General features: G+C 54.8%; 2 protein-coding genes across 3 annotated transcripts; both read right to left on the reverse strand.

Moving 5' to 3' along the window:
* Nucleotides 1–1,860: 1,860 nt before the first annotated feature.
* On the reverse strand, nt 1,861–19,929 carry C1QTNF6 (C1q and TNF related 6). Of its 2 annotated transcripts, none has more exons than XM_088837209.1 (3): nt 18,900–19,929; nt 6,523–6,781; nt 1,861–4,187 (listed from the first exon to the last, which is right to left on the reverse strand). In XM_088837209.1, exons 2-3 carry the CDS (start codon nt 6,773–6,775, stop codon nt 3,640–3,642), a joined length of 801 nt encoding a protein of 266 aa, XP_088693335.1. In that variant the 5' UTR covers nt 6,776–6,781; nt 18,900–19,929; the 3' UTR covers nt 1,861–3,639. The 2 variants fall into 2 exon arrangements, with proteins under 2 accessions (XP_088693335.1, XP_055252131.2); XM_055396156.2 differs by lacking the exon at nt 18,900–19,929 and adding an exon at nt 9,019–9,179.
* Nucleotides 19,930–20,123: 194 nt separating this feature from the next.
* On the reverse strand, nt 20,124–22,465 carry SSTR3 (somatostatin receptor 3). Its single transcript, XM_055396497.2, has one exon. It carries the CDS (start codon nt 22,463–22,465, stop codon nt 21,125–21,127), a length of 1,341 nt encoding a protein of 446 aa, XP_055252472.2. The 3' UTR covers nt 20,124–21,124.
* Nucleotides 22,466–26,107: the final 3,642 nt, after the last annotated feature.

A 26,107-nucleotide genomic window follows, 5' to 3' on the forward strand; every position in this document is an offset into this window, starting at 1 on the left:
TAGGGTCACTGGGACTACGCGTTGCTGATGCCCTGGAGATGTCATCACAGACCTGGCAGCATGCTGGGGGGGAGCTCCACTTTTCCAGGGCCCTTGCCCAATCCCCACCAAAACCTTGCCTGTTGGGAGAGTCTCCATAACAAAGATGGAGTAGCTCTTGCCCACCACTGATGACGATATGCCTCCAAGTCAAGAACTGGGATCCCACAGGAAGAACTGCCCCACACAGCCCAGAGGCCACCCCTGAAGCTCAGATGGACACGTTTGCAGTGACTCTGATGAGACAATGGAGGGCTGCTGGTCTCAGAGCCCTGAAATCATGTGGCTGGAAATGTCTGGGACCTTTGACCTCAGTTTGCAAAGGACAAACTTCAGTCCTGCAGGTGCTTGGCAAGCAGTGTCAAAAGCTTTTCTGTCTCAGTAATCAGCAAACCACTTCCCAGGTGGCTTAGCTGTAAAGAATCTGCCTGCCAAAAAGAGACACGGGTTTGGTCCCTGGATCTAGAAGATCCCCTGGAGAAGGAAATGGCAACCCACTACAGTATTCTTGCCTGGGAAGTTCCATGTCCAGAGGAGCTTGGTGAGCTACAGTCCATGGGATCACAGAGTCAGACACAACTTAGCGACTAAGCAACAATCAACAAACCAGGTCCTCATGATGTCCACGACGGAAGGCACTGGGGGAGACCTTTACCACCAGGGCTGAAGCAGGCGTGCTGGTGAGGCTGACGATGCTCCAACAGAGCCTGAGCTAAAAGCGTGGAGTGGGGGAACTTGCCTGGTTGTCCAGCGGTTAAGATTCTGTGCTTCCAGTTCAATTCCTGGTTGGAGAACTAAACTCCCATAGGCCATGGGGCACAGCCAAAAAATAAAAAAGGGAGCAGTGGCCTTGCTCCCCTGAGCAGCCCAGTTAGGACCTCTTGCGTGAGAGCTGTGAGGACTTCAGCTGTGGTAGGAAACCTCCTTAAGAGGCCAGATGGGCTCCAAGAAAGCTAAGGTTTGCGTCTCCCTCTGCCTGGGTGGCCACAGGTTCAGGTGAATCCTGGGAATCCTGACCCAGTTATAGTGGGCTTGTCTTTATCGCATCCTCTTCCATGTGGTACTGAGAGAACCACTGAACACAGCAATAGGCACGCGGGCAGCACAGGATACCACCATCAGGCCAGTAAGGGGGTCAACACAGACGGCTTTAATACCTTTCTGTGAATGGCTGCTGTGCTAACTCAGAAGTCAGAACCCACAAAGACTGCCCTCTATACGATGTGCAGCACTTTGCTCCAGAGAATATCCAGTGATTCTCCAGTAAACATTACACACAGAATGTGAGGCCGAAGTCCCAAGTGAGGATCTGTGGTTTGTTCTGCATGTCCAAGGGCCTCACTAGAACATAAACTCCATGGGTGTTCTCCACTGGGGGGTGATGGATTATGCCCCCCTCCACTGAAGCCTCCAAGCTTAGTAGGGTACCCAGCACACAGTAGGTGCTCAATAGTTGTGGCTCCAAGGATGAACACTGCTCTCACTAGGCAACCTCTCTTCTAATCCTTATGGCCACCCTCATAAAGGGGACAATCAGCATTCCCATTTTACCAGACAAGGAAACTGAGGCTCAAAGACATGGGGACTTTCCCAAGGCCACAGCCAGGGAGCGGCACAGCAGACTCAGCTGGCTCCACTGCCTCCAAGGCGCACAGGCTGGGTGAGTGACCGGGGGCGCTATCTTCTTTGTGGCTGGGGAGCACAGTAGATCCCTGGACTGCCTTGGTCCCTCTGGAGCCCTGAACCTGGGCTCAGCAGAATGGGACGCACTGGCCTCCCAAGGTGGGCCAAGAAAACAGAGCAGAAACAATCAACTGGAGTTGCCAAGAAGACATAAAACCTTTAATCACACTGGTTAAGCAGGGCAGGGGTGAAGTCAGGTTGGGGATGCTGGGGCTGTTGCACAGGACCGGCCTTCACGGCACCAGGTCAGGCCCTGCTGCCACCCCCCAGCCACGTGGCCATGGCTCCCTTGGCTAGGAGTAAGCACCAGAGACCACTGCCGGGGTCGCCTCTGCCCCCGAGTCTGCACAAGCACCAATGGGCAGAGGCTGTCTCCCTTTAGGGAGAGGTTCAGGCCACCTGGGGCTGGGGAAAGGGATGGCTGGGGGCCTCCAGGCTGACCCACCCTGGGAGGAGGGAAAGGACAGACGTCCTGGTGTCCCTCAATTGGCCTCAGCCTCTCCCAGTGCCTCCCTCAGCATCATGGCTCAGAGGAGAGTCCCCGGAATGACCTGGAACATGACTGGCTTCAGTTCCCCAGACCAGCTGAGGGGTCCAAAGCCCGGTGCCCTCCTTCCTGACTCATTGCCCGGCAGTGGCATTTGTAACTGCAGCAGCAGCCAGAGGCAGCTCTGCTGGGCAGCAGGGCCTCAGCACCTTAACAGAGTGTGGAGGGCCAGCGGCATGGGCTGGCGAGGGGCACCAAGGAGGTCAGAGCACCTGGGGACAGACGTCAGTGTCTGACAGTGGTGGGGAGCCTGGGAGGACGGAGGCCCAGGCAGCTTTGGCAGAGAGGGCTGTGCACGGCCCTGACAGCACCAGGGAGCAGGGCAGGGAGGGCATGCCCTGAGGGTGGTGGGGGGCAGGAGCCCTCGCAGGCATCCATCCCAGCTGTGTAGGGAGCTTGGTCTGGGCTTCCTTCTTCAGGGGATGCCTTACCCCAGAATGCCTCCAAACCCCTGGGTCCTCTCCTGATAGCACCTGTCCCCTGACCAAGGTCCCTCTGGGCTTGCTTTAAAGATGGGCATGGGGCAGAAAAGGAAGGAACAGGCAGAGAATACCCATTTCATCTCAGTACACTAACCTGTCAGCCTTGGGGAGTGGTGGGTAATGAGAGGCCACAGTGCCTGAACGCCCAGAACACAGATTATATGATCACAGCCCCGAGAAGTTCTCTGGGGCTGTTTTTAGGATCCTCCGTGTCTCCCCTCCCCGGCTGGACTGGGCGCTCACTGAAAGCAGGGCCTGTGTCTGCTTCGCCTCAGGCTTCCCTGAGGCGGGCCCAGAGAGGGTGATCAGTGAATGTTCAGCGACTGAATAAACGCACTATGGGTGTGCATATGAGGGGCAGACAGGAGTTCAGAGAGAAGGGAGAGGTTGCAAGGGACAAGAGGAGGAAGTATCCTAGAAAGATGAAATTTAAGGATGTTGGGAAGATTCCAGAATGTTCGGAAAGTACCAAAATGTTGTGAAAGCTGTAGGACATGGTTACTCAAATGGGGTTCCAGAGACCAGCAGCACCGGCATTACTCAGGAACGTACTAGAAATGCTGAATCCTGGGCGCACTCCACACCTGCTAAATCAGACTCTGCATTTCAGCACAATGCCCCAGTGATTTGTATCACATTCAAGTTTGAAAGTGGCTGGTCTACAAGGTTGGGAAAGTTCTAGAAGATGGAGGTTAGGAGGGTTCTTAAAACGTTCAAAAGGAGAGAGGCAGGAACAGACTAGGAGGGGTGATGGAGGGAAACAAAGAGGAGGAAGGCTGCCCAGAATGCCAGGTCAGGGGCCCATTTTACAGATGGGCAAACTAAGGCCCCCACAGGAGACAGACCTGCCCACAGCCACCCCAGGCCAGAGCTGCCCCAGGGGAGGCACTAGTCGTCCTCGGGCTTGATGAGGTGGCCGCTGAAGGTGATGTAGGTGTCGATGTCGTCGCTGTAGACGGCATTCTCGCGCTCGCGCTTGAAGAGCCGTGCCCAGACGCGGTCGCCCGGCGCCAGAGCCAACATCACGCTCTGGCTCTGCATGATGCTGCGGTCGCTGGGCTGCGCGTACAGGATGACGGCCGCCTTGTCGTTGTGAACCACGTGCACGTAGGTCTCCTTGAAGTTCCAGCTGTGCACATTGAGGCTGAAGAAGTAGAGGCCACGCAGTGGCGCGACGAACTGGCCGGCAGCCAGGTCGAAGTGCCCGTCAGGGTTCACGAAGACCGTGTCAAAGAGCAGCGGCTGGAAACCCTCGCTGCTGTGCAGGGCTGCCTTGCGGCCCACCGAGAAGGCAGAGAAGCGCGTCTGGCATGGACTGCCAGGGCTGCCCGCCTGCCCCTTGGCACCCTTGATGCCCTGGGGGCCACGGTCCCCCCGGGGACCCTCCCTGCCCAGCTTCCCAGGTGAGCCCAGCAGGCCTCGGTCCCCTTTGTCACCTGTGGGGACAAGAAGAGGAAAAGTCAGGGCAGGTGTCCAGGGCTGCTTCTAAGCATCTGCAGAAGGCTCTACCCTGGCCGAGAGAAGGTAGGCCAGAGGAACCACCATTTACTGAGCATCTACTGAAGGCCAGGCATCACTGCCCCAAATGACCCTTTAAAGGAGACACCATGTCCACCGCCATTCGTAGGGAGGTGAAGGGACTCACCTGGGTGGCATGGCACGGCTTAGGAGCAGGGCGGCATGCATGCAAGTTAAGTTGCTTCAGTCGTGTCCAACTCTTTGTGACCTCATGGACTGTAGCCCACCAGGTTCCTCTCTCCATAGGATTCTCCAGGCAAGAATCCTGGAGTGGGTTGCCATTCTCTTTGTCAGGGGATCTTCCCGACCCAGAGATCAAATCCGCATCTCCTGCAGGTGGATTTTTTACCACTGAGCCACCAGGGAAGCCCCACTGTGCATGCTAAGTCGCTTCAGTCATGTCCGACTCTTTGTGACCCTATGAAATTATAACCTGCCAAGCTCCTCTGTCCATGGGATTTTCCAGGCAAGAACAGTGGAGTAGGTTGCCATTTCTTCCCAGGGGATCTTCCTGACCCAGGGATCGAACCCAGGTCTCCTACATTGGCAGGCAGATTCTTTTCCATTGAGCCACCTGGGAAGCTGTGCTTCTTGAGGAAACAGATCCCAAATATTTCGCTGCTGCCAGTCACAGTGCCAGTAATCACTGTCAGCCACATCCCTTTGAATGAAATGGACAGCCCTATGTTCTCCCGGGGCCCCCTCTGACCACAGCGATGTTGCTAGGAAGAGGGGAAGAAGGGGCAGAAAAGAGGGCACAGGCCCTCGGAGGAGAAGCCTGGAAATAAGCAAGGAGGAGGGGGTCAAGGTCTCTGCAGAAGTCTTCCTCGCCAGCCCCACTGGTGAAGCAACTACCTCATCACATGCCCTGCACTTTACAGTTTGCAGAGCACTTTCTTCATCCCAGTCCCGAGGGATTGTAGTCATAGTTTATACATGACACAGTGAGCTCAGGAAGAAGAGACCCTGCTGCCCCACACAGCGAGGAAGCCGAGGAGCTGGGGCTGGGACCCAGGGAAGGTGCCAGGTGCCTTCCGCCACAGCAGACGCCCGCCCCCCTAACGGAAGAGGTGACGTGGGATTTTACGGAGAACAGTGACGGGGAGGTACTGTCAACACCCGGGTACCTTGTTAACCTCACATGGAGGGCTCTGCTGGCCTTGGGGAAGCGGTGATGTGTGAGGTGGTGAGAAAAGCAGGGAGAGGAAGAGAGAGTCTCAGATCCGCGGAGTGGAGTGGTCCTCTGCATCCCTCCCCATAAATCCTAGCTCTGCCCCTGACAGTGGCGTGACCCCAGAAGATCTCCTCCTCTCTCGGAAGCTCAGTTTTCCCCATCTGCAAAGTGGGAGGGTGAAGTGTACCACCCTCATGGTGCTGTTGTGAGCAAAGATGGAGGTAAGGATGTCAAGGACCTGGCCCCAGGAGTGACCAGCTGCTCGCAGCCCCCAACAGCAGAAGGAGCTCTCTTGGGGTCTGGTCTTAGAGGACAGGGAGTCAGCTCTCCCTTGAACGGCTCAGGGGGTCCCCACAGCTCTCCCCACTTCTAGCCTTCTCTCCCATCATCTAGTCTCCAGGAGAAATTCGAGGGATCCATTTGAAACCTAAGCCGGGTCAGGCCCCTTGTCTGCTCAACCCCTCCCTTGCTCCCTATCTCCCTCAGAGAAGAAACCCACATTTTGTGTCTAACCTCAGCTCCTCCTCTTGTCCCCTGCTCCTTGAACATACCAGGTCCACTATTCACTCTGTGAATAGAGTGACCTGCTATTCACTCTGCCTGGAATGCTCTTCCCCCAGGTATCTACATGACTTCTTCCCCACCTTCTCAGGGAGACCTCCCCTGACCAACCGCCCCCATTCAATATGCAGCCTGTGCGCCACACCTGCACTCCCAGTGCTGCTTCCCTTACCTTTTTCACCTCAGCACTTCCTTGGCATTTATCACCATCCATCTCTTTAACTTGGGTGATATGTTTATTGTTCATTGTCTGCCTTCCCCACTAGGACAGAAGCTCCACAGACACGGCATCTCTGTCTGGTTTGTACACACTCCCTCCCAGAATTCAGAATGATCCTGGCACATGGTGGGCACTCAATATAATGTGTGAATGAAAGAAAGGGTCTGAGACAGTTTTCTGTCCTGGTTTCTCCTGCTCCTCTCACCTCACCTCCTCCAGGCCCAGGAAGAGACCTTCCCACATGCCCTCCTTGACGCCAACCAGGCCAGTCCAGCCCGAGTCTTGTATGGGTCCTCACCCTTCAGGATGGTGATGTTAATGTAGGGCCTGACCTCAGGCAGCACATACGGGAGGGCAGACGGAGGGGCTGAGGACGCGTGCGCAGCATCGGCAAGGACCATGGGGTCTTCAGAGTCACAGCATCGTCGACAGTGCCCAGGGGAACTGGAGGCCACAGCTTCCCCAGAGGTGGGCTCCTCGGTGGAGAGTCCAGACACCAAGAGAGGGAGCAGGAGCGCTGCCCAGAGGAGGCCCAGGGCAGCCATCCCCATGGCGACCTGGAGCAGGAAGGAAGGACGGGAATAGTTACCTGAAGGTCTACACTCTGCTGATGCCTAGCATGGGTGTTCCTGATGTAACCCAGGGAGGGAGCACTGGTGCCCCATTTAACAGACAAGAAGACTGAGGCCTAAACAGGAAGACAAGTTCTCCAAGTTCACAAAGAGACCTGCGATAGAGCAGGGCCTGGAGTCTGAGTCTCCAGCCCCTGGAGGTTTCTGCCACACACGAAGGAGGACCCCCTCTGAAGATGAGGGTCCTTTGCTGGGGTGGTCTTTGCTGGGGTGGGTGAGGAAGATGCCCTGCTGCCCACGTGACATAGCCAATGAGACTGCAAAATGCTTTTCCCACACTCCCAATCTCCCCCGGCCTTGTTTTCCTGTCACTGACTCCATAGTCAATGGAATACAAGTTAGAAGAAGGAGCCCCTTGGGACAGACTAATTAGAAACAGACAAAAGAAGTCCCAACAGTCATGCAACACTGAAGGTACGTAGCTGGTGTCAGCCCACCTCCTTGCTCAACATCTTTGTGCAGTCAACAACTTACACAACTCAGCCTCACCCAAGAAGCCCTATAGGGAGGGAGCAGGAGAGAGCAAAATTCATTGGAAGGTGGTTGTGTCAATAACTTAGACATGTCAATCATCTTAGACCTGCCAATCAGCTGCTAGGGTGGTAATTTGGAATTAAGGGACAGAACCCAGAAGTTCTGGAAAATTTAAAAGGAACAAGGAAGTCCAAGGATTTGTGAGGATCTGTCTTTGGCTTTGTCCAGGAAGGGATCCAGAGTTCCAGAGGAGGGGCAGAAGGTAGCCTGGACAGCAGTGACTGGAGACAAGCCGGGCTGGTGGGCAGGAAGCCAGGCAAAGAGCTTCCGAGGTGGTGGCAGTCTTTGGGGCCTGGCACATGTTATCGCAGGATCAGAAACTCGTTTTTTGAAACCAGATTGGTTTTTACACTTCTGGCGTTTCTTTGTTTATTTCCTTTTTGTTCTCCTGTAACATTTAGTAGAATTCAAAAATATTTTTCTGTGGTTAATACACATAGAGAAGGTAAAATTATTACTATTTTTTTTAAATGTCCTTCTATCCTAACCTGAGCACTGAGTTGGGTCTTAAAGGGGCAGGAGCACTCCCTGCACCAGCCCCCTCCCACTCCCCGCTCCCCAGAGCTGGGTCGTAGCACTGGGCAGCAGCCTCCAGAGTCATCACCCTCTCCTGGAGGTGACCTCGTTCCCCACCCCTACCCTGTGCTGGTTTCCTGGTTCTGCTCAATAAGGCAGGTCAGGTCTTCAGGGAACAGTAGCCCCTCTGGCCAAGATTATCACCCTTACCTTTTATTTGTAAATTATAATACACATCCCAGCAGTTTTGAGAAGAGCAGAACCCCCTCTTTCCTGGCCACAGATGTGAGACTTTAGAATCAGACCTGAGATTCCAGAATGGTTTGCAAGCTGTGTGTCCTAAGGCTAGTGGCTCAACCTCTCTGGGCTTCGTGCTCCTTAACATTTTACAAGGAGGAAACAACACCACCTCCCCCACCAGGTTATTTGGGAGGATTTAAAAGCAGGAAAGTCACCTGTCTGGTAAAAGACTCTTAATTAAACTTTTGTTCCTCTCTCTGCTGCCCAACAAGACCTCTCCCCTAGTCCTGCATGGGACAGGAAGAGCAGAACTGTTCCCAGAGAACTGGCATGGTTTGGGGACACTTCTGTTGGGCCAGACAGCTGGGAGTCAAAATATCTGTGACACAGAACTGTGACCTGGGGCGGGGGGAGGGGGACGCAGGAAGCAGGAAGCAAAGCAGCCTTTAACAAAAGTAATAACCACAGCCGTGGTCACTGGCTGTCCCTGGGGGAGGGTGTCATGCAGGCATCAAGTGGAAGGACCATGCTGTGGGGGTGATTCGGGGGTCCCTGCTGCCTCCACTATGGAGCTGGGGCCTCTTGGGGGTCGAGGGAGAGTCAGGCCCTGCTGGAGCAGATTCAGTGCCCGTCCAGGCACGAGTGGGCACAAGCCAGGAGCATCGGGGGAGGGCAGCCCTTCACCAGCGCTAAAAGTCTCAGTCAGAGGAAGGGATGGGGAGGAGAGAGCCTAGAGGGGCTGGCCGGGGTCAGAGAGAGAGCAGGGCCCTGATGTATGTCCAGGAAGAGAGGAGGAAGGAGAGGCATCCCAGGCTCTGACCCCAGCCCCCTCGGCCCTGCTGGAGGAAGCCGCAGGACCTCCCATCACTCACTCAGGGTCCGGCAGCCTCGAACAGCAGTTCATGGACCCCGGGCCTCCCGGCAGCCTCTGTCTCCTTGATCCATGTTTACGATGATGATAATAACTTGTTGCTGGCCCAGACCCCCAGGTCTGGCGGGCTGGCCCAGGAGCGAGGGAGGAAGGGATGGAGGCAGCGAGGAGGGAGGGAGGGAGGGCGGAGGGAGCAGCCTGGCTTCCCCCTGCCCCTCCTCCCTGCTCCCTCCCCTCCAGCCTCTAGGTTCTGCGGAGATGAAGGGAGCTGGTGGATTGCCTTTGCTTAACTCTTTGGTAGTCCTAGAGAGTCTTGTTTAATTCAGAGACCCTATACATTTCCAGCAGGAAGGGGGTCTGAGGTTCCTGATATGCGAGCTGGGAAATCAAGCCCTGGAAAGGGTAAGGGCAGGAGCCCCCTAAGTTGCTCAGAAAGGGGAAGGCTCCAGACTAAGCTGAAGGGCTCCTTAGTCCTGAATCACCAAGGCAGGAGGCATACAGAGGGCATGGGCACCAGCCCAGAGGCCGCAGGTTCAAATCCTGGCTCGGGCACCCACTGGCCAGTCCTTTCCCCTGTCAGACCCTGGTTTTCTGTAGAACTCCAGTCCCCAGCCTCATCCATGCCAGTCACAGGGGGAGGCTTAGTGTTTGTTGAGTGATGGTCACATCTCCTTGGGGATCAGCTAAGGGTGGCAACGAGGTCAGTAGCTCCACTCCCAATGGATAAAAAAGTCCTACTCTGCCTGGAAATTCTGTCATGGTTATCCATCTTCCTGGTCTTCTAGAGAAATAACTCTCAAGTTTGCAGGAAGGCAGCCTGTACAGAAGACCCCAGGGCCCCAGGAAGGGTCTTGCCTCTGCTTCCTTCTGGTTAGGCTGCAGGAGGCTTTGCAAAGGCTGCAGTCCTGGCTCCCTGGGCCAGAGACCCCTGTACAAAGACTCTCTGACAGGTCTCTCTCCCTCCTGCCCCCTCTGTATTTGTTGAGTACTGACTGCCTGTGCCAGACTTGATCTTCAGGGGGGCTTTTGTCACCCAAAGGGTATTAACATCCATTATTTCTACTCTTCTTACCCCAGCCTTGGGAAAAGGAGCTAATGGTGGAGCTGATATGACTCACCCAGGGTCACACAGTTAGTGAAGAGGAACCTCAACCCTACAGAATGGAAGGAGTTCCCACGGTGACCCAACTGGGTACAGTTGTGTTCAAAGGCTGCAGTTCAGGGTCTGGCCCCTGGGCAGAGAGAGGTGGTGACATTGTGCCTCTCAGGTGGCACAGGAGTGCAGTGACCTAAGGGGGGTTTATTGAAGTCTGGGGCTTTGGGCGTTAACCCGCAGGCCCCACTCACAGCTGGGCAAAGTGGGAAGGAGGGAACAGTCCTGGCTGTGTGTTGTTGACCATCTCTTGTCTCTGAGCTTCTGTTTTTCTATTACTTCGGGGGGATAATCACATAGCAGAATATCCAGGCCTGGAAGGACCCTTAGGGGTGATCTAATCCAATCCCTTATTCTGTCCAGCAGGAACACTGTGGCTCAGGGACGGCAAGTCTTTGGCTCAAGGTCACACAGCAGACTAGAGTCTAAGTTGGGAGGAGAGCCGAGAGCCGGACTCTCCCAACTTCTGGCTTTGTGTTGCTTCCCTCTCGCAAGCCCACCTGGAGTGCCCCCCATCCAGGCCTATTTAGGGGTCCAAAGCAGCCCAAAGGAACACAGATGGAAGGACTGTAGACCCTGGGAAAGCTATCAGGTCCACACTAGCTGTGCCCTCTATGTGGCCCTGCCCCAGGCAGCATTCCCAGGGCACTGAGCCAGGGCTGCAGAGGGAGGGAAGTAAGGGGAACCGCCCTCTCCTCCCTCCCCTCGCTGCTGCCACCAGAGGGAAAAGGGCTGAATCAGCAGCACTGGAGGCAGACACGGCTCCTGGCTGTCTCTCAGAGATCTGGCTTAGAAAGCCTAGCATCTGAGGACAAAGGGATGAGGGATGCAGAGAGGCAGGGTGGGGACACAGGACTGCTTTGGTCCAGGGCCCATTTTGTGATCCTGCCACGCTCAACAGGCCCTCTGCAGAGAAGGAGCCTCAACTCAAAGGTTTGGAAAATAACATTGTTGTTCAGTTGCTAAGTTGTGTCCAACTCTCTGTGACCCCATGGACAGCAACGTGCCAGGCTTCCCTGTTCTTCACTGTCTCCCGGAGTTTGCTCAAATGCATGTCCATCATGTCAGTGATGCTACCTAACCTTCTCATCCTCTGCCACCCTCTTCTTTTGCCTCCAATCTTCCCCAACATCAAGGTCTTCTCCAAAGAGTCAGAAAATAATATTTTTTAAGGGAAGTGTTACATTAGTTATTAAAAGTGGTACAGAATTCCAAGTAGATGTTAAAGCAATCCTTTGTAGAAAAGAATTGGAAACATCCATACTACACATCTGATCCATAGCTCAGCTGGTAAAAAATCCGCCTGCAATGCAGGAGACCACAGTTTGAGTCCTGGGTCAGGAAGATCACCTAGAGGAGGGCATGGCAATCCACTCCAGTATTCTTGCCTGGCGAATTCTATGGACAGAGAAGCCTGGCGGGCTACAGTCCATGACGTCGCAAAGAGTTGGACACAACTGAGGGACTAATCACACATTTGAGCCCGTTATATTTTACACACTGTCTCTGGAATGCCATAGGAAGGTGCTAATGTCATTTTGATGACTTAACTTTGCTATATAAATTTAATAAACTAGGTATATATATTGGGGGAAGAAAAAAGAAGGAGCCTCATCTCACTTAACAGGTGAGGAGGCTGAGGTCTGAACAAGAAAACCATTCTCACCAAGTTCTAGGTCCAGCTTCTTTGACTCCCAGCTGTGGTCAATGCCCCAGAAAAGGGCCCCTTGTCCCCACCCCCAGCACCCAGGCAGCTGGCTGTGATGCGGGGCGGGGCAGACAAGACGGTTGGACTCTGGAATGTTATACACAACTTTAATAATATTCTTCCTCCCACTCTCATCCATCATCCGGAAAATTTCCCCATTTGTGCATGAGCCCTTAGTCTCCCAGCCATTCTGCAGCTCTCCACAGCAGCCCAGGTAGCTTGGAGACAGAGTCACAGCCCTGGGTCAGACAAGACTGGGTTACATCTCAGCTCCACTTCCTTCCAGCTCTGTTGACCTTGGCCACGTCCCCCGACCTCTGAGCCTTGGTGTTCCTGGGCCAGAGGGACATGAGGAGACCAAGACCATCTGAGCAGCCTGGCAGGATATCCAACGGGATATACACTGGCCACCAACCAGCGCTTCTCCCGGGTTAAATCCTGAATATGGTGAGGACATTAGCCCATTCTCCTCAGGCACACATCTGAGACACAGGCTCACTCACTGACTCGCAGAACCAAGCTCCTAGCCACACCCACCTTCCAGCCCAAACTTTGGCCGAAGATATAAAAATAGTGACACTTGGTACTTGCAACAAGAACCCTTCATGCATTTTTTAAAAATAAAATGTGCCCGTCATAAAGTGAGATAGAACAGAAAACAGGATTCCTGGAGTCAGCTATGCAAGTGATGTATGGCAAGTCACCGATCTATTAATAACTGTTCTAGGGCAGTCACCAAGAAACTAAACAAAGGAAACCGTGAGCGCCCCCCACTGGGGAAAGTCATGGAGCCCGGGACCTATCCGACGCCACCCGGGCATTCTGATGTACCCCATTCATCCCCTTCTTAGGGAGCTGGGGCGGGGGGAGGGGGAAGATGGAGGGCCCACTGAGATGCGCTTGTTCCCTCACTTCTTCCAACAACGTGGGTAGGGGGTCCAATGGGACCATCGCTCTCCCAAGCTGCTAGCTTACTCGGCTTCCTGGATCTGCAGAGCCCTCCTTCGACCAGCTGAGTAGTCGAGGGTGAACTTCGCTCTCCGGACTCCATTTGTCCGTCCTGGGCTTTCTCAGCAACCCACGTCTGTCCTGCAGGTGTTCATCTGACTTGGGCGAGTTTAAGCCCATTTAACAGAAGGGGAAACCGAATCCCCAAGAGGCCTACAGAAAGGAAGAGCCAGCCCCATCCCAGCCCTCCTGGGCCCCTGGCAAGGACGGTGGTTATACAGCGGGAAACTGAGGCTCAGGGAAGCAGGTGCGCCAACTGGCTCCTCCTCACGGCCGACCAGGGGCAGAGCCAGATGACGGGGCGGGCAAGGTACGCGGGAGGCCACTGCCACCTCCCACTTCTCTCGGCCAAATTAAGGGGCGCGACTCCCCCACCCCCAAATCGGGGGAGCCCCAACACCCCCCACCCCCACTTCGGGCTCAAACCCTGGGAAAAACTGCCGCCAGCTGCGGCCGCTCTTGGCAACACCCAGGGCTCTGCTAGAACAGACCCTGGCCACAAAGTAAGCAGCCGGCGTCTTCGCTCCGGCCACCGCGCCTGTAAGCCAGAAGCCCAACACGAGATGGGCGAAGGCAGCCGCAGCGGCGCCGGGGAGGGGCCTTTGAGAGTTCAGCTCCGGTGGAGCCGAGCAGAACCGAGCGAAGCCGAACTTGGCCGAGCGGAGCCGAGTCCAGCCGAGTCAAGCGGGTCTGGCGGATCATAGCCGGGTCTGACCGAATGATGCCGAGTAGAGCCGAGTTCTGCCGAGTGGAGCTGCTGGAGGGAGCCAAGGGGAGAGGGGAGGGTTACTCGGCGCCCCCTGCTGGACACAGAGCCCGGCGCTGGCCTCAGCCGAAGCGAACGCGCCGCCGCCTCCCAGTCCTGCGAAGGTCAGGGCTGCTGAGCCCGTTTTATGGATGTGGAAGCTGAGGCTCCAAGACGTTTCGAGCCTGGCCCAAAGGCACACAGAGCTAAGAAGCGGTGGCTGTGAGGTTCGAAACAGATTGTATGGCAGAGAGCTCACCTGTCACTGCCACCCACTGCAGTGATCATTGTGTGTTTGCTTTGTTCTCGCAGTAATTGCTGCCATTTATCATGGTCATCCAGGAGGAGGAACCTGCCCTGTCCGATGATCCGGAGCACAGAGATAACCCCTGTTCTTACAGGTGGTGAAACCAAGTAGGCTCTGGGCATGCTGACCAAGCACAGCAGGGCCAGTCGTTCCCGTGTGCAAATATTGACTTGTTTCCTGGTCATTAAAGCAGAGAGCAGATCAGAGAGGCCCTGTACGACTGCAGGCTTCATTTTCCCTTCCTGTTTACAAGATGGCCAGAGGGTAGGAGCTCCTGGCTGTTTGCAGGCTGTGTCCCTGGGCTATGTGAGCCAGGACCTGGGGTGTCTGGGACCCTGGAGGTCGCCAAATGTGTCTCCAAGCGCTGTCTTTGAGCTTGTGAAAAAGTGAGGAGTGGCATTGCCCTCCATGCACTTGTGTGTGCTCAAATACATCAGTGATGTTCACTCCTGTGTGCAGAGCACCTTAGCCTGCTAGACAGGCCTATGCCAAGGCTGCATGGCTGCTGGAGGGTGGCAGGGCTGCTGGAGGGTGGCAGGGCTGGCTGGAGGGTGGCTGGGCTGGGCTTCTAGAACACAACCGAGGTCACAACAAATGAACAGTGTCAAAGGAAGGCCAGGCTGCATTAGTGGAAGCAGCCACCCTTGCTGGCCAGGGGCTCCTGGAGTTTGTCCGGCTTGATGTTGGCCATCCTTTCTTTGCTTCTCTCCTGGACATTTGCCATTCCAAGCAGAGCCAAGCCCACAGGTCGGAAGAGGTGCTTCATGTTGTAGCCTGTCTTTGTGCTTTTCTCGATGAACACAGTGCTCAGTTCTTTGGTGTGCTGCCCTCCTCAGTGGTCACCTACCTCTCGTTGGCCAAGTCCATCTTGTTGCCCGCCAGCAGCATGGTGACATCACTGCCCCTCTCTGTCCTGACATCAGCAATCCAGAGGCCTGGGCTGCCCTTCATGCTGCTGAGTCTTGCTCAAGGACATCGCCTGTCACTACCAGTGGCTGCCAAGGAGCTGACACCATTGGCCTCTGAGTTCTTCCCACACCCAGCATCACTCCTGCCACACTCACCTTCATTTTCATAGTTTCTAAAAACTATAGGCGCTGGACTGGGGACTAGGAAAATGGGGTTCTTGGTCTGCCTCTGGTGCTGTGACCATGGGTGAATCATGTGACCATCCCAGGCCTCAGTGTCTTCAGCTGTAAAATGGGTATGAGAGCTGTTCAATAGTACTTTAAACATCTTTCACACTTCTTCCCAGAGCACAAACTCCAGCTTCCTCTTGATGCTTGGCTGGGCTATAACCCCTCCAACGAGACTTCCACCCCCACCCATGGATGGCTTGTCACTTTTGTTAAAGCACAAAAGTGCTTTATTTAATACATAGGTTTATTTAATACATAGTACCTACAATGCACTGTGAAAGTGAAGTGCTAGTTACTCAGTTGTGTCCAGCTCTTTGAGACTCCATTGACTGTAGCCCACCAGGCTCCTCTGTCCATGGGATTTTTTAGGCAAGAATACTGGAGTGGGTAGCCATTCCCTTCTCCAGGGGATCTTCCCAACCCAGGAATCAAACCTGGGTCTCCATGTTGCAGGCAGATTCTTTACTGTCTGAGCCACCAGGGATGCCCTGTACAATGCATTGTACTACTCACATAATCTTAACATAGATGTCTACCCTCATTTTCATCTCAGAGAAAAGGAAACTGAGGACAGAAAGGTTAATCAAACAGCTAGTGAATGGATGAGCAAGGATTCAAAACCAGACAGTTCCAGATTCCAGGGGCTTAAGAACCACCCCTTTATCTCTTATGTTCAATGCAACTTCCTTCGCCCCTGAAGACAGACCTTGTATTTCTCTGCCTTCCACTTTTTGCATTTGGCAGCTGTTCTATAAACACTTGTTGAATGAAGACATGAATGAGTGATAATGTCCAAGGTCTTCCAGAGGCCCAGGAGAGGCAGGGCTGCTGGCTCTGTTTTGCAGGTAGTAATTGTATTAGTTTGCTAGGACTGCTGGACTGAACTACCACAAACTAGGTGATTTAAACAACTGAAATGTATTTTCTCATAGTTCTGGAGGCTGGAAGATCAAGATCAAGGTGTCAGGCACCTCAGGCTGCTTCCTTCTGAGGGTTGAGAGGACAGACATGTTCCAGACATCTCTCCCAGCTTCTGGTAGTTTGCCGGCTGTCTTTGGCTCTGACTCGTGGGTGCATCACCCAGCATTTTCCCATGCTTGTGTCTGTGTCCAGATCTTCCCTTTTTTAAGAACACCAGTCATACTGAAATAGAGACCCACCTTACTCCAGGGTGACGTCATCTGAACTCCTTATGACTGCAAGGACCCTATTTCCAAATAAAGTTACATCTGGAGGTACTGGAGGTTAGGGCTTCATATGAATTTGAGGGAGGGGGACAGAATTTGATGCACAATGGGAATTAACTTCCTAGGAGGTCCTGTCTGACACAGCTTCTGTCCCTGAACTGGGCCTTTCTCCCTTTCATTCACTGCCTTTCTCCGACCCCAGGGCCTTAGCACATACTGTCCCTCTGCCAGACACACTCAGGCTCACCCTCTGCTCTCAGTGCCACCCCCAACACAGACCCCTCCCCACAGTTGTGATCCTCCAGAGCACACTGCACTAGCATTCCTACTGGATAGTGGTCTGTTACCTGTGTGGCTGCCTGTGAGTGCCACAAGCATGGGATCCATGTCTGTTTCCCTCCGCTGTACTACCAGTCCAGTGTCAGGGCCTTGCACACAGGAAAACCTTTGTCAACTTAAGGAAATTTGCCCAAAGAGGTCAAGTGAATGGCCAAGGCCACGTGGTAGGTTTGTGGCAGAGTGGGCCTACGACCCAGGTCTCCTGACTTTAGGTCTCGTGACATTTAAGGGATGTGTTTGCCCTCTGGCCTTCCAGTAGACTCACCAAGTATCACCAGGGCCTGCCGGCCACAGAGGAGCACCTTGATGTTTTGATGGGACTGTGGCCTTGCACAACTTCCCTCACCTTATAACTGGAGTTCTTGCTGTCTTTAGGGTGCTTTCTTCCATGTCTGGAGTCCTTTGGAACCCAGGCTGTCACTTCCCTATGGGACAATGGCCTCTGTCTCCCCCATTCCTTGGAGGTGAAAAAGGCTGTAGCCCTGGGCCCTTGGCTTCCTTGTCCCAGGCCCTGCAGACTCCTTTCTGCTGGTGCTGAGGTTGATGTATGAAGTCCTAGTCCAAGTCATGGGCTGTTGCCTGGCAACTGCCTCTGAGAGACAAGTTTAAGGTAAGGTCCTTGGTCCTGGATGTCTTGAGTAACTTGGACATCTGGAGAGAAGGAATCAGGCAGGAAGGACCATCACTACCCCTTCCTGCCTGCTTTGGCTCACAGCTCCAGAGCCTCCCCTGAACGCATAGCCCCTGTGGTTCCCATAAGCTACAGATTCTAACCCCAAACCCCCATATGACTCTTTCCACCCCCTTGATTCTTCCCGCATTTATTCAGGGTCACCACAGTGCACCAAAGAATTGATGCTTTTGAACTGTGGTGCTGGAGAAGACTCTTGAGAGTCCCTTGGACTGCAAGGAGATCAAACCAGTCAATCCTAAAGGAAATCAACCCTGAATATTCATTGGAAGGACTGTTGCTGAAGCTGAAGCTCCAATACTTTGGCCACCTGATGCCAAGAGCTGACTCATTGGAAAAGACCCTGATGCTGGGAAAGATAGAAGGCAGGAGGAGAAGGGGACGACAGAGGATGAGCTGGTTGGATGGCATCACTGACTCAAAGGACATGAGTTTGAGCAGCTCCGGGAGTTGGTGATGGACAGGGAGGCCTGGCGTGCTGCAGTTCATGGGGTCGCAGAGTCGGACACTACTGAGTGACTGAACAACAACCACATTGTACCAACCAAAGGCAGCTAGAGTAACAGTGTGAAAATTTCCCCCTGGAACTGTGAAATAGAATCTCTCCCATTCACTCATTTATCCCAGATCATCTTATGAAGGGCCCACAGCATTGCCAGGCCCTGGGAACATGGATGCATCAGGCTTGAACCCTGCCTGGAAGCACAAGGCTAGCAGGACACGCCCCCTCCCACACACACTTGAGTGCACAGGCAGCAAGTGACACATAGGAAGTCAGGGAAGCTGGAGGCCTGTGGGTGCAGAGTGGTGACCCTAGCCCAGGCCCCACTCCCCACACAACCTTGGCTGCCAGCAGTCCCTCTATTCCCAGCCTTTGCACAGTTGCCACACACACACAGCAGGCCCTGTGTTTCACCCCAATGCGCTTTCACTCGTGGATATGGCTGAGATGCCTGAGCACCTACTATACGTCCTGCCACTGTGTTTACACACTCCTCCTTCATCCCGCTATTGTTGCTGCCTGTCTCATTTCTCCCTGCCACTGAGAGTTTGTCCCTGCCCTAACTCCTACCCCTTTGGTCAGGCCAAACTGTCCATCACAGTGTCCCACCTTCTTTGTAGCTGCAAAGATGGACTTATGACCCACATCCGACCAATCATGGCATTCTATCACCTTGTCTTTGGTGATCTACCCATATGGCCATCATGTGACCCAGTTAGAGCCAATCAGCTCTCTTCCGTGAGATCTGAAATTTGGACATAGGAAAAGAGTAGGTTTACTGCTTTTGGATCAAGCTCTCTAAGGATATAGGCTGAGGTTTGTCAGGAGCATCTTCCATGACTCCTGGAGGACCAGGCCTCTGGAAGGTAATACACAAGGAGGCCTGGGCATGCAGAGCTGAGAGAAGGGAGAGAAGGAGTATCCTGATAGAAAGGCATGCATGGACACACCCCCACTCAGGCCCACCAATCTAAAAACACAGTGCTAGTCAGAGCAATTGGCCCAGGCCGGTTGTCATGTGTCACCAACTTTATTGCCAAGAGTTCGGGTCAGAATTTTCCTAAGGGGCCTCTCAGCCACACTTGTAGAAGTGGCTCACTTACCCCAGGAATCAGGAAAGCAGGAAATGCTGGAATGCCAGGGGTCCTCTTCCCTCAGACCCTCCTCAAGGGAACCCTAGAATGAGGACTGGGCCTCCAGCCTCCAATCTCTGTACAAGCTCCAGTTTTGTACACTTCCTTCCCCCTGATGGGGCCTCACTCTCCCCCAAGCCCTGACCCCCGATTCTTGGCCTCTGAATCTCAACTTCCCTTCCTCGTGTCCTGTAGTGTCCTTACCCCCAAGGACTGGAAGATAGAGAAGCCATTTCATGAAAGAGAAGGAGGCTGCCTCCCCTCTATAATCTGTTAGGCCCCAACCTCACCCACTGCAGTGTACATGGTAGTTTACCCCAGATGACTCCTTTTCTTCCCAAATCCCAGGCAAATTGGGACAACCACTGCCATTTTATGAGAGGGAAGCTGAGACCCAGAGAGGTCAAGGCTGGACAGGATCTGGAGGTCTCCCAGGTTGTGGTTCCCACGTTTTCTCTGAGGACCCCCTACCCTCTGAAGGGTGGGGGTTGGGAGGTTTAGCAAGAGGTACCACCCTCCTCAGGACCAGTCTCGCTGTGGCTCTAAGGGGTCATCTTGGGGAGGGAGTCCAGGCCAGCCCAGGCCCAGCCTCAGACAGTGGCCTCTCCCTATGGTCTCCCTCCAGCCTCCTCTAGTCTTTTCTTCCTTAAGCCTTCCTGACCTGGACCTGGGGAATGTGAAAGACCGGGAGGCCTGCTCCCCAGCCTGCCAGGGCTGTACCACTCCTCCCAACCTCTCCAGGGAGCCAGGTCCTGCTTCTCAGCTCTGCGCGCAGGCTCCCATCAAGGCCCAACACTTCAGCACACTGCAGGCCCTCAGGGGTTGCTGGCCCCATACCTTTCAAGGCATTAGCTTTTCCACCCTGATGGCATCCTTTCCTTGAGTCTGATCAGGCCAGGCACTGACTGGAAGCCCAGTTTCAGTGATGCTGCCACTGAGTTCAGCCCAGAGGGGCCAACGTTGGCCCCAAGGTCATGAGACAGATCTGACCTCCACTTCTTGTTCCTTTCCCTCCCCCTTCCCCCTTCTCTTCCTCCTTTTTCTTCCCCTCGCCCTCCTCCTCTTCTTCCTCTTCCTTTCAGTTCTGTTTAGATGTGCTGCCTTTCCGTGCCAGTCTGCCCAGGCCAGGTCCCTGCCTTAGTCAGTGAGAGGGGAGAAGCAGGGAGAATTTCTCCTATGGGAAGGCTCCTGAGCCTTCAAAGACCCCGAGACCCCCTCCAGCCATAGGACACAAAGCAAGCTTCTTTGAGGGTTGGCCAGCTGTCCCCAACAGGACCTGAGCTAGCCTTTGGGGGGCCTATGCAATATGGGGTCCTTGTTTAAGAAAAGGAATACAAAATTACAAAGACAAAATTAGACTCAGAGCCAGAAGGGCCCAAGCAGTCAGGGACCCTGAAGCTGGACTTAATTAGCTTCCTGGAAAATCTGCCTCTTCTCCACTTGTCCAGGAACACAGGAGTCCCGGCACTGACCATCTGGGCCAAGAAGGCCTGGAGGTTATCAGGTTGTTCAGCAGGTGAGGCCTGAGGTCCAGAGAGGAGAAGGGCTGGCCCTCGGCCTTGCAGCAAGAGAAGCAGAGCTGACATGGGGCCTGGGCAGTCTCATGCCCCTTCTCCCTACCAGGGAAGGCTTCCTCCCATTTGGGGCTACAGTACTGACCCCTATGAATACTGGGCCCCGCACCCTCTTTTGTGAACCTGACTGAGCCCAGGAAATCCAAGGCCTTGGTTTATCCTTCTGAGGGCCAAGATTCAGGATGCTCTGTCTATGAAGGAGAGAGCCCATTTGTACCTCTCCCCTTGTTTGTGCTGTGTGTGCTAAGTCTCTTTAGTCATGTCTGACTCTTTGCGACCCTATGGAATGTAGCCCCCCAGGCTTCTCTGTCCATGGGATTCTCCAGGCAAGAATAGTGGAGTGGCTTGCCATGCCCTCCTCCAGGGGAACTTCCTGACCCAGGGATCGAACCCTCATCTCCTGTGGCTCTTGCATTGCAGGCAGATTCTTTATCCCTGAGCCACGAGGGAAGTCCCACCCCTCCCCTTATCCTGACCCATACAGTAAGTCACACAGCAAGGTTTTTAGAGCCCAGGCCTCCGAATAATCCATCATGGGCCCCTGCTACCTCGGGTGGCACGCCCTAGGTGCATGCACAGTCTTTGCCCATTCGTCGGGCTGCCCTGGTCCTCCACAGGCCCCTAGAGATAGCTGATGTGCAGCGTGTCAGATTTCTCCCCAGCCAAGGGTTCTTGGGGTAGGAACTGATGCTCCTTGCTGGTGGTGCTGCTGGGAGGCCGCTCCTGTCCACTGGGACCTGGCTGTATGATCTGGTTGACCCGGCCATTCATCTCCCCCCGGTCCCCCTGCTTCCCTGCTCCCTCCTGCCGGTCCTCCCCATCTCCATCCTCCTCCTCCTCCGCCTTCTCCGGAGGCCCCACGGGAGGCTCCTGATTTTGCACACGGCGGGAGGGCCTCAGCAGGACCCTTCGGAAGCCCTGCTTGAAGCGGTAGGAGAGGAAGCCGTAAAGGATGGGGTTGGCACAGCTGTTGGCGTAGGGCAGGGCCACCACCAGGAAATAGAGGCCGAAGAAGGCAGGCTCCTCGGGCAGCGGGCACACCACATTGATGATGTTGAGCACGTAGAAGGGCATCCAGCAGAGGACGAAGAGCGCCACCACGGCCACCACCATGCGCGTGACCTTGCGCTCAGAATGCCGCCGCCGCTGGCACGAGGGCGCCCGCACCCGGCGCCCGGCGGAGCGCACCTTGACCACGATAAGCAGGTAGCAGAGGCAGATGACCAGCAGCGGCCCAAAGAAGCCCAGCGCGGCCGTGTAGATGATGAAGCCAGCCCTCCAGGCAGCCGCCGGCTCGGGCCACTGCATGTGGCAGGTGCTCATGCCACGGGGCACACCTGAGAAGACCACCACGGGCAGCACCACTACAGCCGAGGCCACCCAGACAGCCGCACTGACTGTGCGGGCCACGGGTGCCGTGCGCCAGCGGGCTGAGCGGGTGGGGTGCACCACTGCCAGGTAGCGGTCCACGCTCATGACTGTGAGGCAGAAGATGCTGGTGAACTGGTTGATGCCATCCACAGCCATGACCAGGCGGCACATGAGGGAGCCGAAGGGCCAGTAGGACAGAGCGTTCTGGGCAGCCAGGAAGGGCAGCCCCAGCATGAAAAGCTCATCGGCCAGTGCCAGGTTGAGGATGTAGACATTGGTGACAGATGGGGTGGCCGTCTGTCGCAGGACCACGTAGATGACCAGGGAGTTGCCCAGCAGGCCCACCACACACACCACCAGGTAGACCAGTGGGATCAGAATGCCGCTGACAGCCAGCCCTGCTGCACTTGACGCTGCGGACCCATTTCCGAGGACAGCATCTGGGAGCCAGGCTGAGGAGCTGTTCCCGGGTTCCGAGGTCGCGGGCACCAGTGAAAGAGAGCCAGGGGTGTTCATGGCCAAGAGAGGGTGGGTCAGCAGCCGGCTATTGGCCTGGAGGAGGGAGGACACAGCTTGGTCAGGGCAGGGCATGACTTTCTCTCTGTGGCCCCTCCCCCATCACAGTGAACTTAGAGACTCCCTGGGCACCTGCCCAGAGTTGGACAAGTCACTGTCATTCATTCATTCTGCACAGGCCAGCAAGGGAGGCTGGCAAGGTAGCCCCACTTCTCAGACAAGAAAACTGAATCTTAGAGAGGTAAAGTGAACACCCTATACAACGTAGGAGGGGTGCAGCAGGGGACTCGGGCTTGCCTGCTCCAGAGGGCGAGACCAGCAGTGGCCTGGTCCCTTCCCCTGTGCACAGGACGAGTGTTCCACAAACATTTCAGTAAAGGGATGAGTGGATCATTCAGTCAGCTGCTGACAACCTAGGTCCTTTTCTCTATACCAGACCTTTTCAAATGCTTTTGACACCAGTGCCTTTTATATTGCAACTCAGTGATGTCATACTCTTGCATAACACAATATGTGCCCTTTCTACATATGATTGCCTCACTGACAGAGGCCCAAGTAGATCACCCACTGAGATGGACTCTGAGATAGACTGTGTCCTTCTCACCCCTAAATGATATGTTAAAACCCTAACCTCCAGTGTGACGGTGTTAGGAGGGAGGGCCTCAGAGCGGGGTGATTAGGACGCAGGGGTAGAGTCCTCGTGAATGGGATTAGTGCTCTTCTGAAGAAAGGTCCCAGGTCCCTTCTGCCATGGGAGGAAACAGCTAGATAACAGCCAGCTGGGAACAACGAAGCAGGTCCTCACCATATACTGAATCTCCTGGCACCTTGATTTTGGGTTTCCCCACCTCCAGAATGGTGAGGAATGAATTTCTGTTGTGTATAAACCACCCAGTCTATGGTATTCTGTTAGAGCAAGCTGGACAGACTAAGACGCCCCCAACAGGTCTCAGCTCGCACACTTGAAAACACTGCTGCACGTCACCCATCCTTAACGTTGAGCCCAAGTCTCTAGACGAACTTCAGCGGATCCATAACCACCCCCCACCCGCTGCCCAAACTCCGGTGAAGGGTAACACCTCCTTGTATTCTCTGGGCAGAACCCAGCGCACTCATCTGACTCCTCAAATTCTGAATGCAGTTAAGAACCACACGCTCAGAGGTGTCCCCTTCCCTGGGAATCAAAGCCCCTGAGGATCCTCTTGGCCTGGCCCGTCCCACCGCACCCCCCACAAAGGCCCTGCCTAGGATGACGGACTGTGAACTAGGGGGGTGGGCGGCTGCTGTACCTCCTGCTCCCAAGGCTGGCTGATGGTGGAGAAATTCATAACATGCTGGAGGTGAGGACAAGAATAGTCAGCTCCCCGCTGTCCCGGTGGGGTGGGCTCCTCTGAGAAGAGGACACTTCAAGGGGGCCTTGAAGTGTGAGTAAGAGCTTGCCCAGCAGCTCAGCGGGAACCAGCACCCCACCCACCGTGTGAGCACCTTCTAACTGCACTTCTGTGTTACGAGGAGCCGGGCCTCCTCCCGGCATCCCTGCTGGACTTGACTCTCCTTAAGCACGGAGATGCTCATATTCAGCTCTGTTCCTTCCCGCGTCCCTTCCACACAAGCTCTGTCTCAGGGTCTGAGGCAGTGAGTAAATCAGAGGAACCCCGGGTGGACAAATCTCCACACAAAGGGAGGCTGAACTGCTGAGGGAGGGGATCCAGGCCCTGCTGGGGGAGGGCCCCTGGCCTAGGATGCCTCACCTCCTCAGCAGGACTCCCAGGCTCTCTGCTGCTGCTGCTGCGTCGCTTCAGTCGTGACCGACTCTCTGCGACCCCATAGACGGAAGCCCACCAGGCTCCCCCGTCCCTGGGATTCTCCAGGCAAGAACACTGGAGTGGGTTGCCATTTCCTTCTCCAATGCATGAAAGAGAAAAGTGAGAGTGAAGTCGCTCAGTCGTGTCCGACTCTTAGCGACCCCATGGACTGCAGCGCACCAGGCTCCTCCGTCCATGGGATTCTCCAGGCAAGAGGACTGGAGTGGGGTGCCATTGACCCAGTTATAGGCCAGGACTGAAGGCCAGAGCCTCTTCTGGGACTGAACCTTCTCCCTTTTCCAAATGACGCCCCCTCCCCAAGTCCCTCGGCTGCTGGCTTTCCTGACGCCCTAGGGAAACTCCAAGGGAGAAAGAAAGCTCTCAGGGGAAACTTCCTCCAGTGTCCCCTGCCTGCCCAGCCCTGGACCTGAAATCCCTTCAGTAGGACCTATGGTCCCCACTGCCCTGTCCTGACACCATTTTCAGATGTGAAGTTCCTTCATAGGGGAGGCACCCCAACTCAGAACAGACGCCTCTGGGTGAGTGAGCATGTCTGGTTGCCCTTGCCCGATGACCTGGGTTTTCCAAGGACTCTGAGCAGGCAGGGCGATGCCAAAAACGGGAAAGAACCCCTTCACCCTGGCTCCTCTCGATGCTTCCCCAGGCTGACTGGGCTCACAGCATCCCCTCCTTGCTCCTCCAAGCCTCAGGAGAACCCTCAACCTGCCGTCATCCCAGGCTCTAGTTGAGGGGCAGTCTGAATGGTGGTCTCATAGAATCTTAACAGTACTGCTAGTCCCTGGGGACTGAGCCCTGCCTGCCAGGCTCCAGGCTCAGCAGTGACATGCAGCATCATACAGGGTCTTATGAAGAAGGCATTAGGTTGTTCCCACAGTACACACAGGGACCAAATGAGGCCTTGCGCTCGGCTCACACAGTTGGGAAGGGGCAAAGCTGGGAGGATTCGTTACACCAACTCCCGACCCATCCATTTCACAGGCCGGCAGATTGAGGCCAGGCCTAGAGAAGGCACTTATTTTAGGATCATAACTGGTCAGGGAAACCAGCTGGCATCCAGCTTTCCTACCAGCCTATTCAGAACTCTCCTTACTGCTCCTTAGGCTCTTGAACTATTAAGATCCATGGACCCAAATCCCTAGACCCTTAGAGACTTAAAAATTGAATTTTAGAGTCTTAGAACTGACTTGTAGAGTCACAGATTTTTAGACTCTGTGTCTTTGAATTGGAGAAGGTCAGATTTCCAGAATGCTGGAATCAGCCCTTAGACCCAGAATTGTGAATCTGGGAACTTAAGAGTCCAGACCTCCTTGGCTCGGGAGCTCTACGTCACCGATCCATCCACCTCGCCTCCTTGTGTGCAGATCCTCTTTATAGCATCCCCGTCAGGTGGCCAATCACAGCCCAGGGCTGGAGGAGGGCGGCTCCTAAGAGAGGAGCAGTGAGCCAGGCAAACCTAATTTCCAGGCTGCAGGGACAGATGCCCTGGGGGAAGCTTGAGGGTGAGCTCTGAGGATGGCGTCTCCTGCCCAGACACACACCTGTGTACCCACACACACACACACACACACACACACACATGTGCTAACACACATGGCCTTGGCAGGAACACAGTGTACCAGCCAGGCCCTGCCTTCGTGCAGAATTAAATAGCCCCTCCCAGAGCCCCTGGTCCCCCTGGAAGACTCTCTGCCTCCGCCTTTATCTGGGTGCATCTTCCCTGTCAAAGTTTAACAGGCCAGAGTGCTAGAAGCAAGGAAATTATAGCTTTCCTTGGGTGTAAGTCAGACCTGCAATTTAGATGCTGCCTTTTAAGGAGCTGGGGTACTGTGCATGATCTGGTTCATCCTTTGGAGAGGATGGCCTTTTTCTCCCTGTCTGGTTTATCTTTGGC

The sequence above is a fragment of the Moschus berezovskii genome, chromosome 6 (genome assembly GCF_049115385.1).
Source record: "Moschus berezovskii isolate FMDL1 chromosome 6, NW_MosBer_1.0, whole genome shotgun sequence".
Taxonomy (NCBI): domain Eukaryota; kingdom Metazoa; phylum Chordata; class Mammalia; order Artiodactyla; family Moschidae; genus Moschus; species Moschus berezovskii.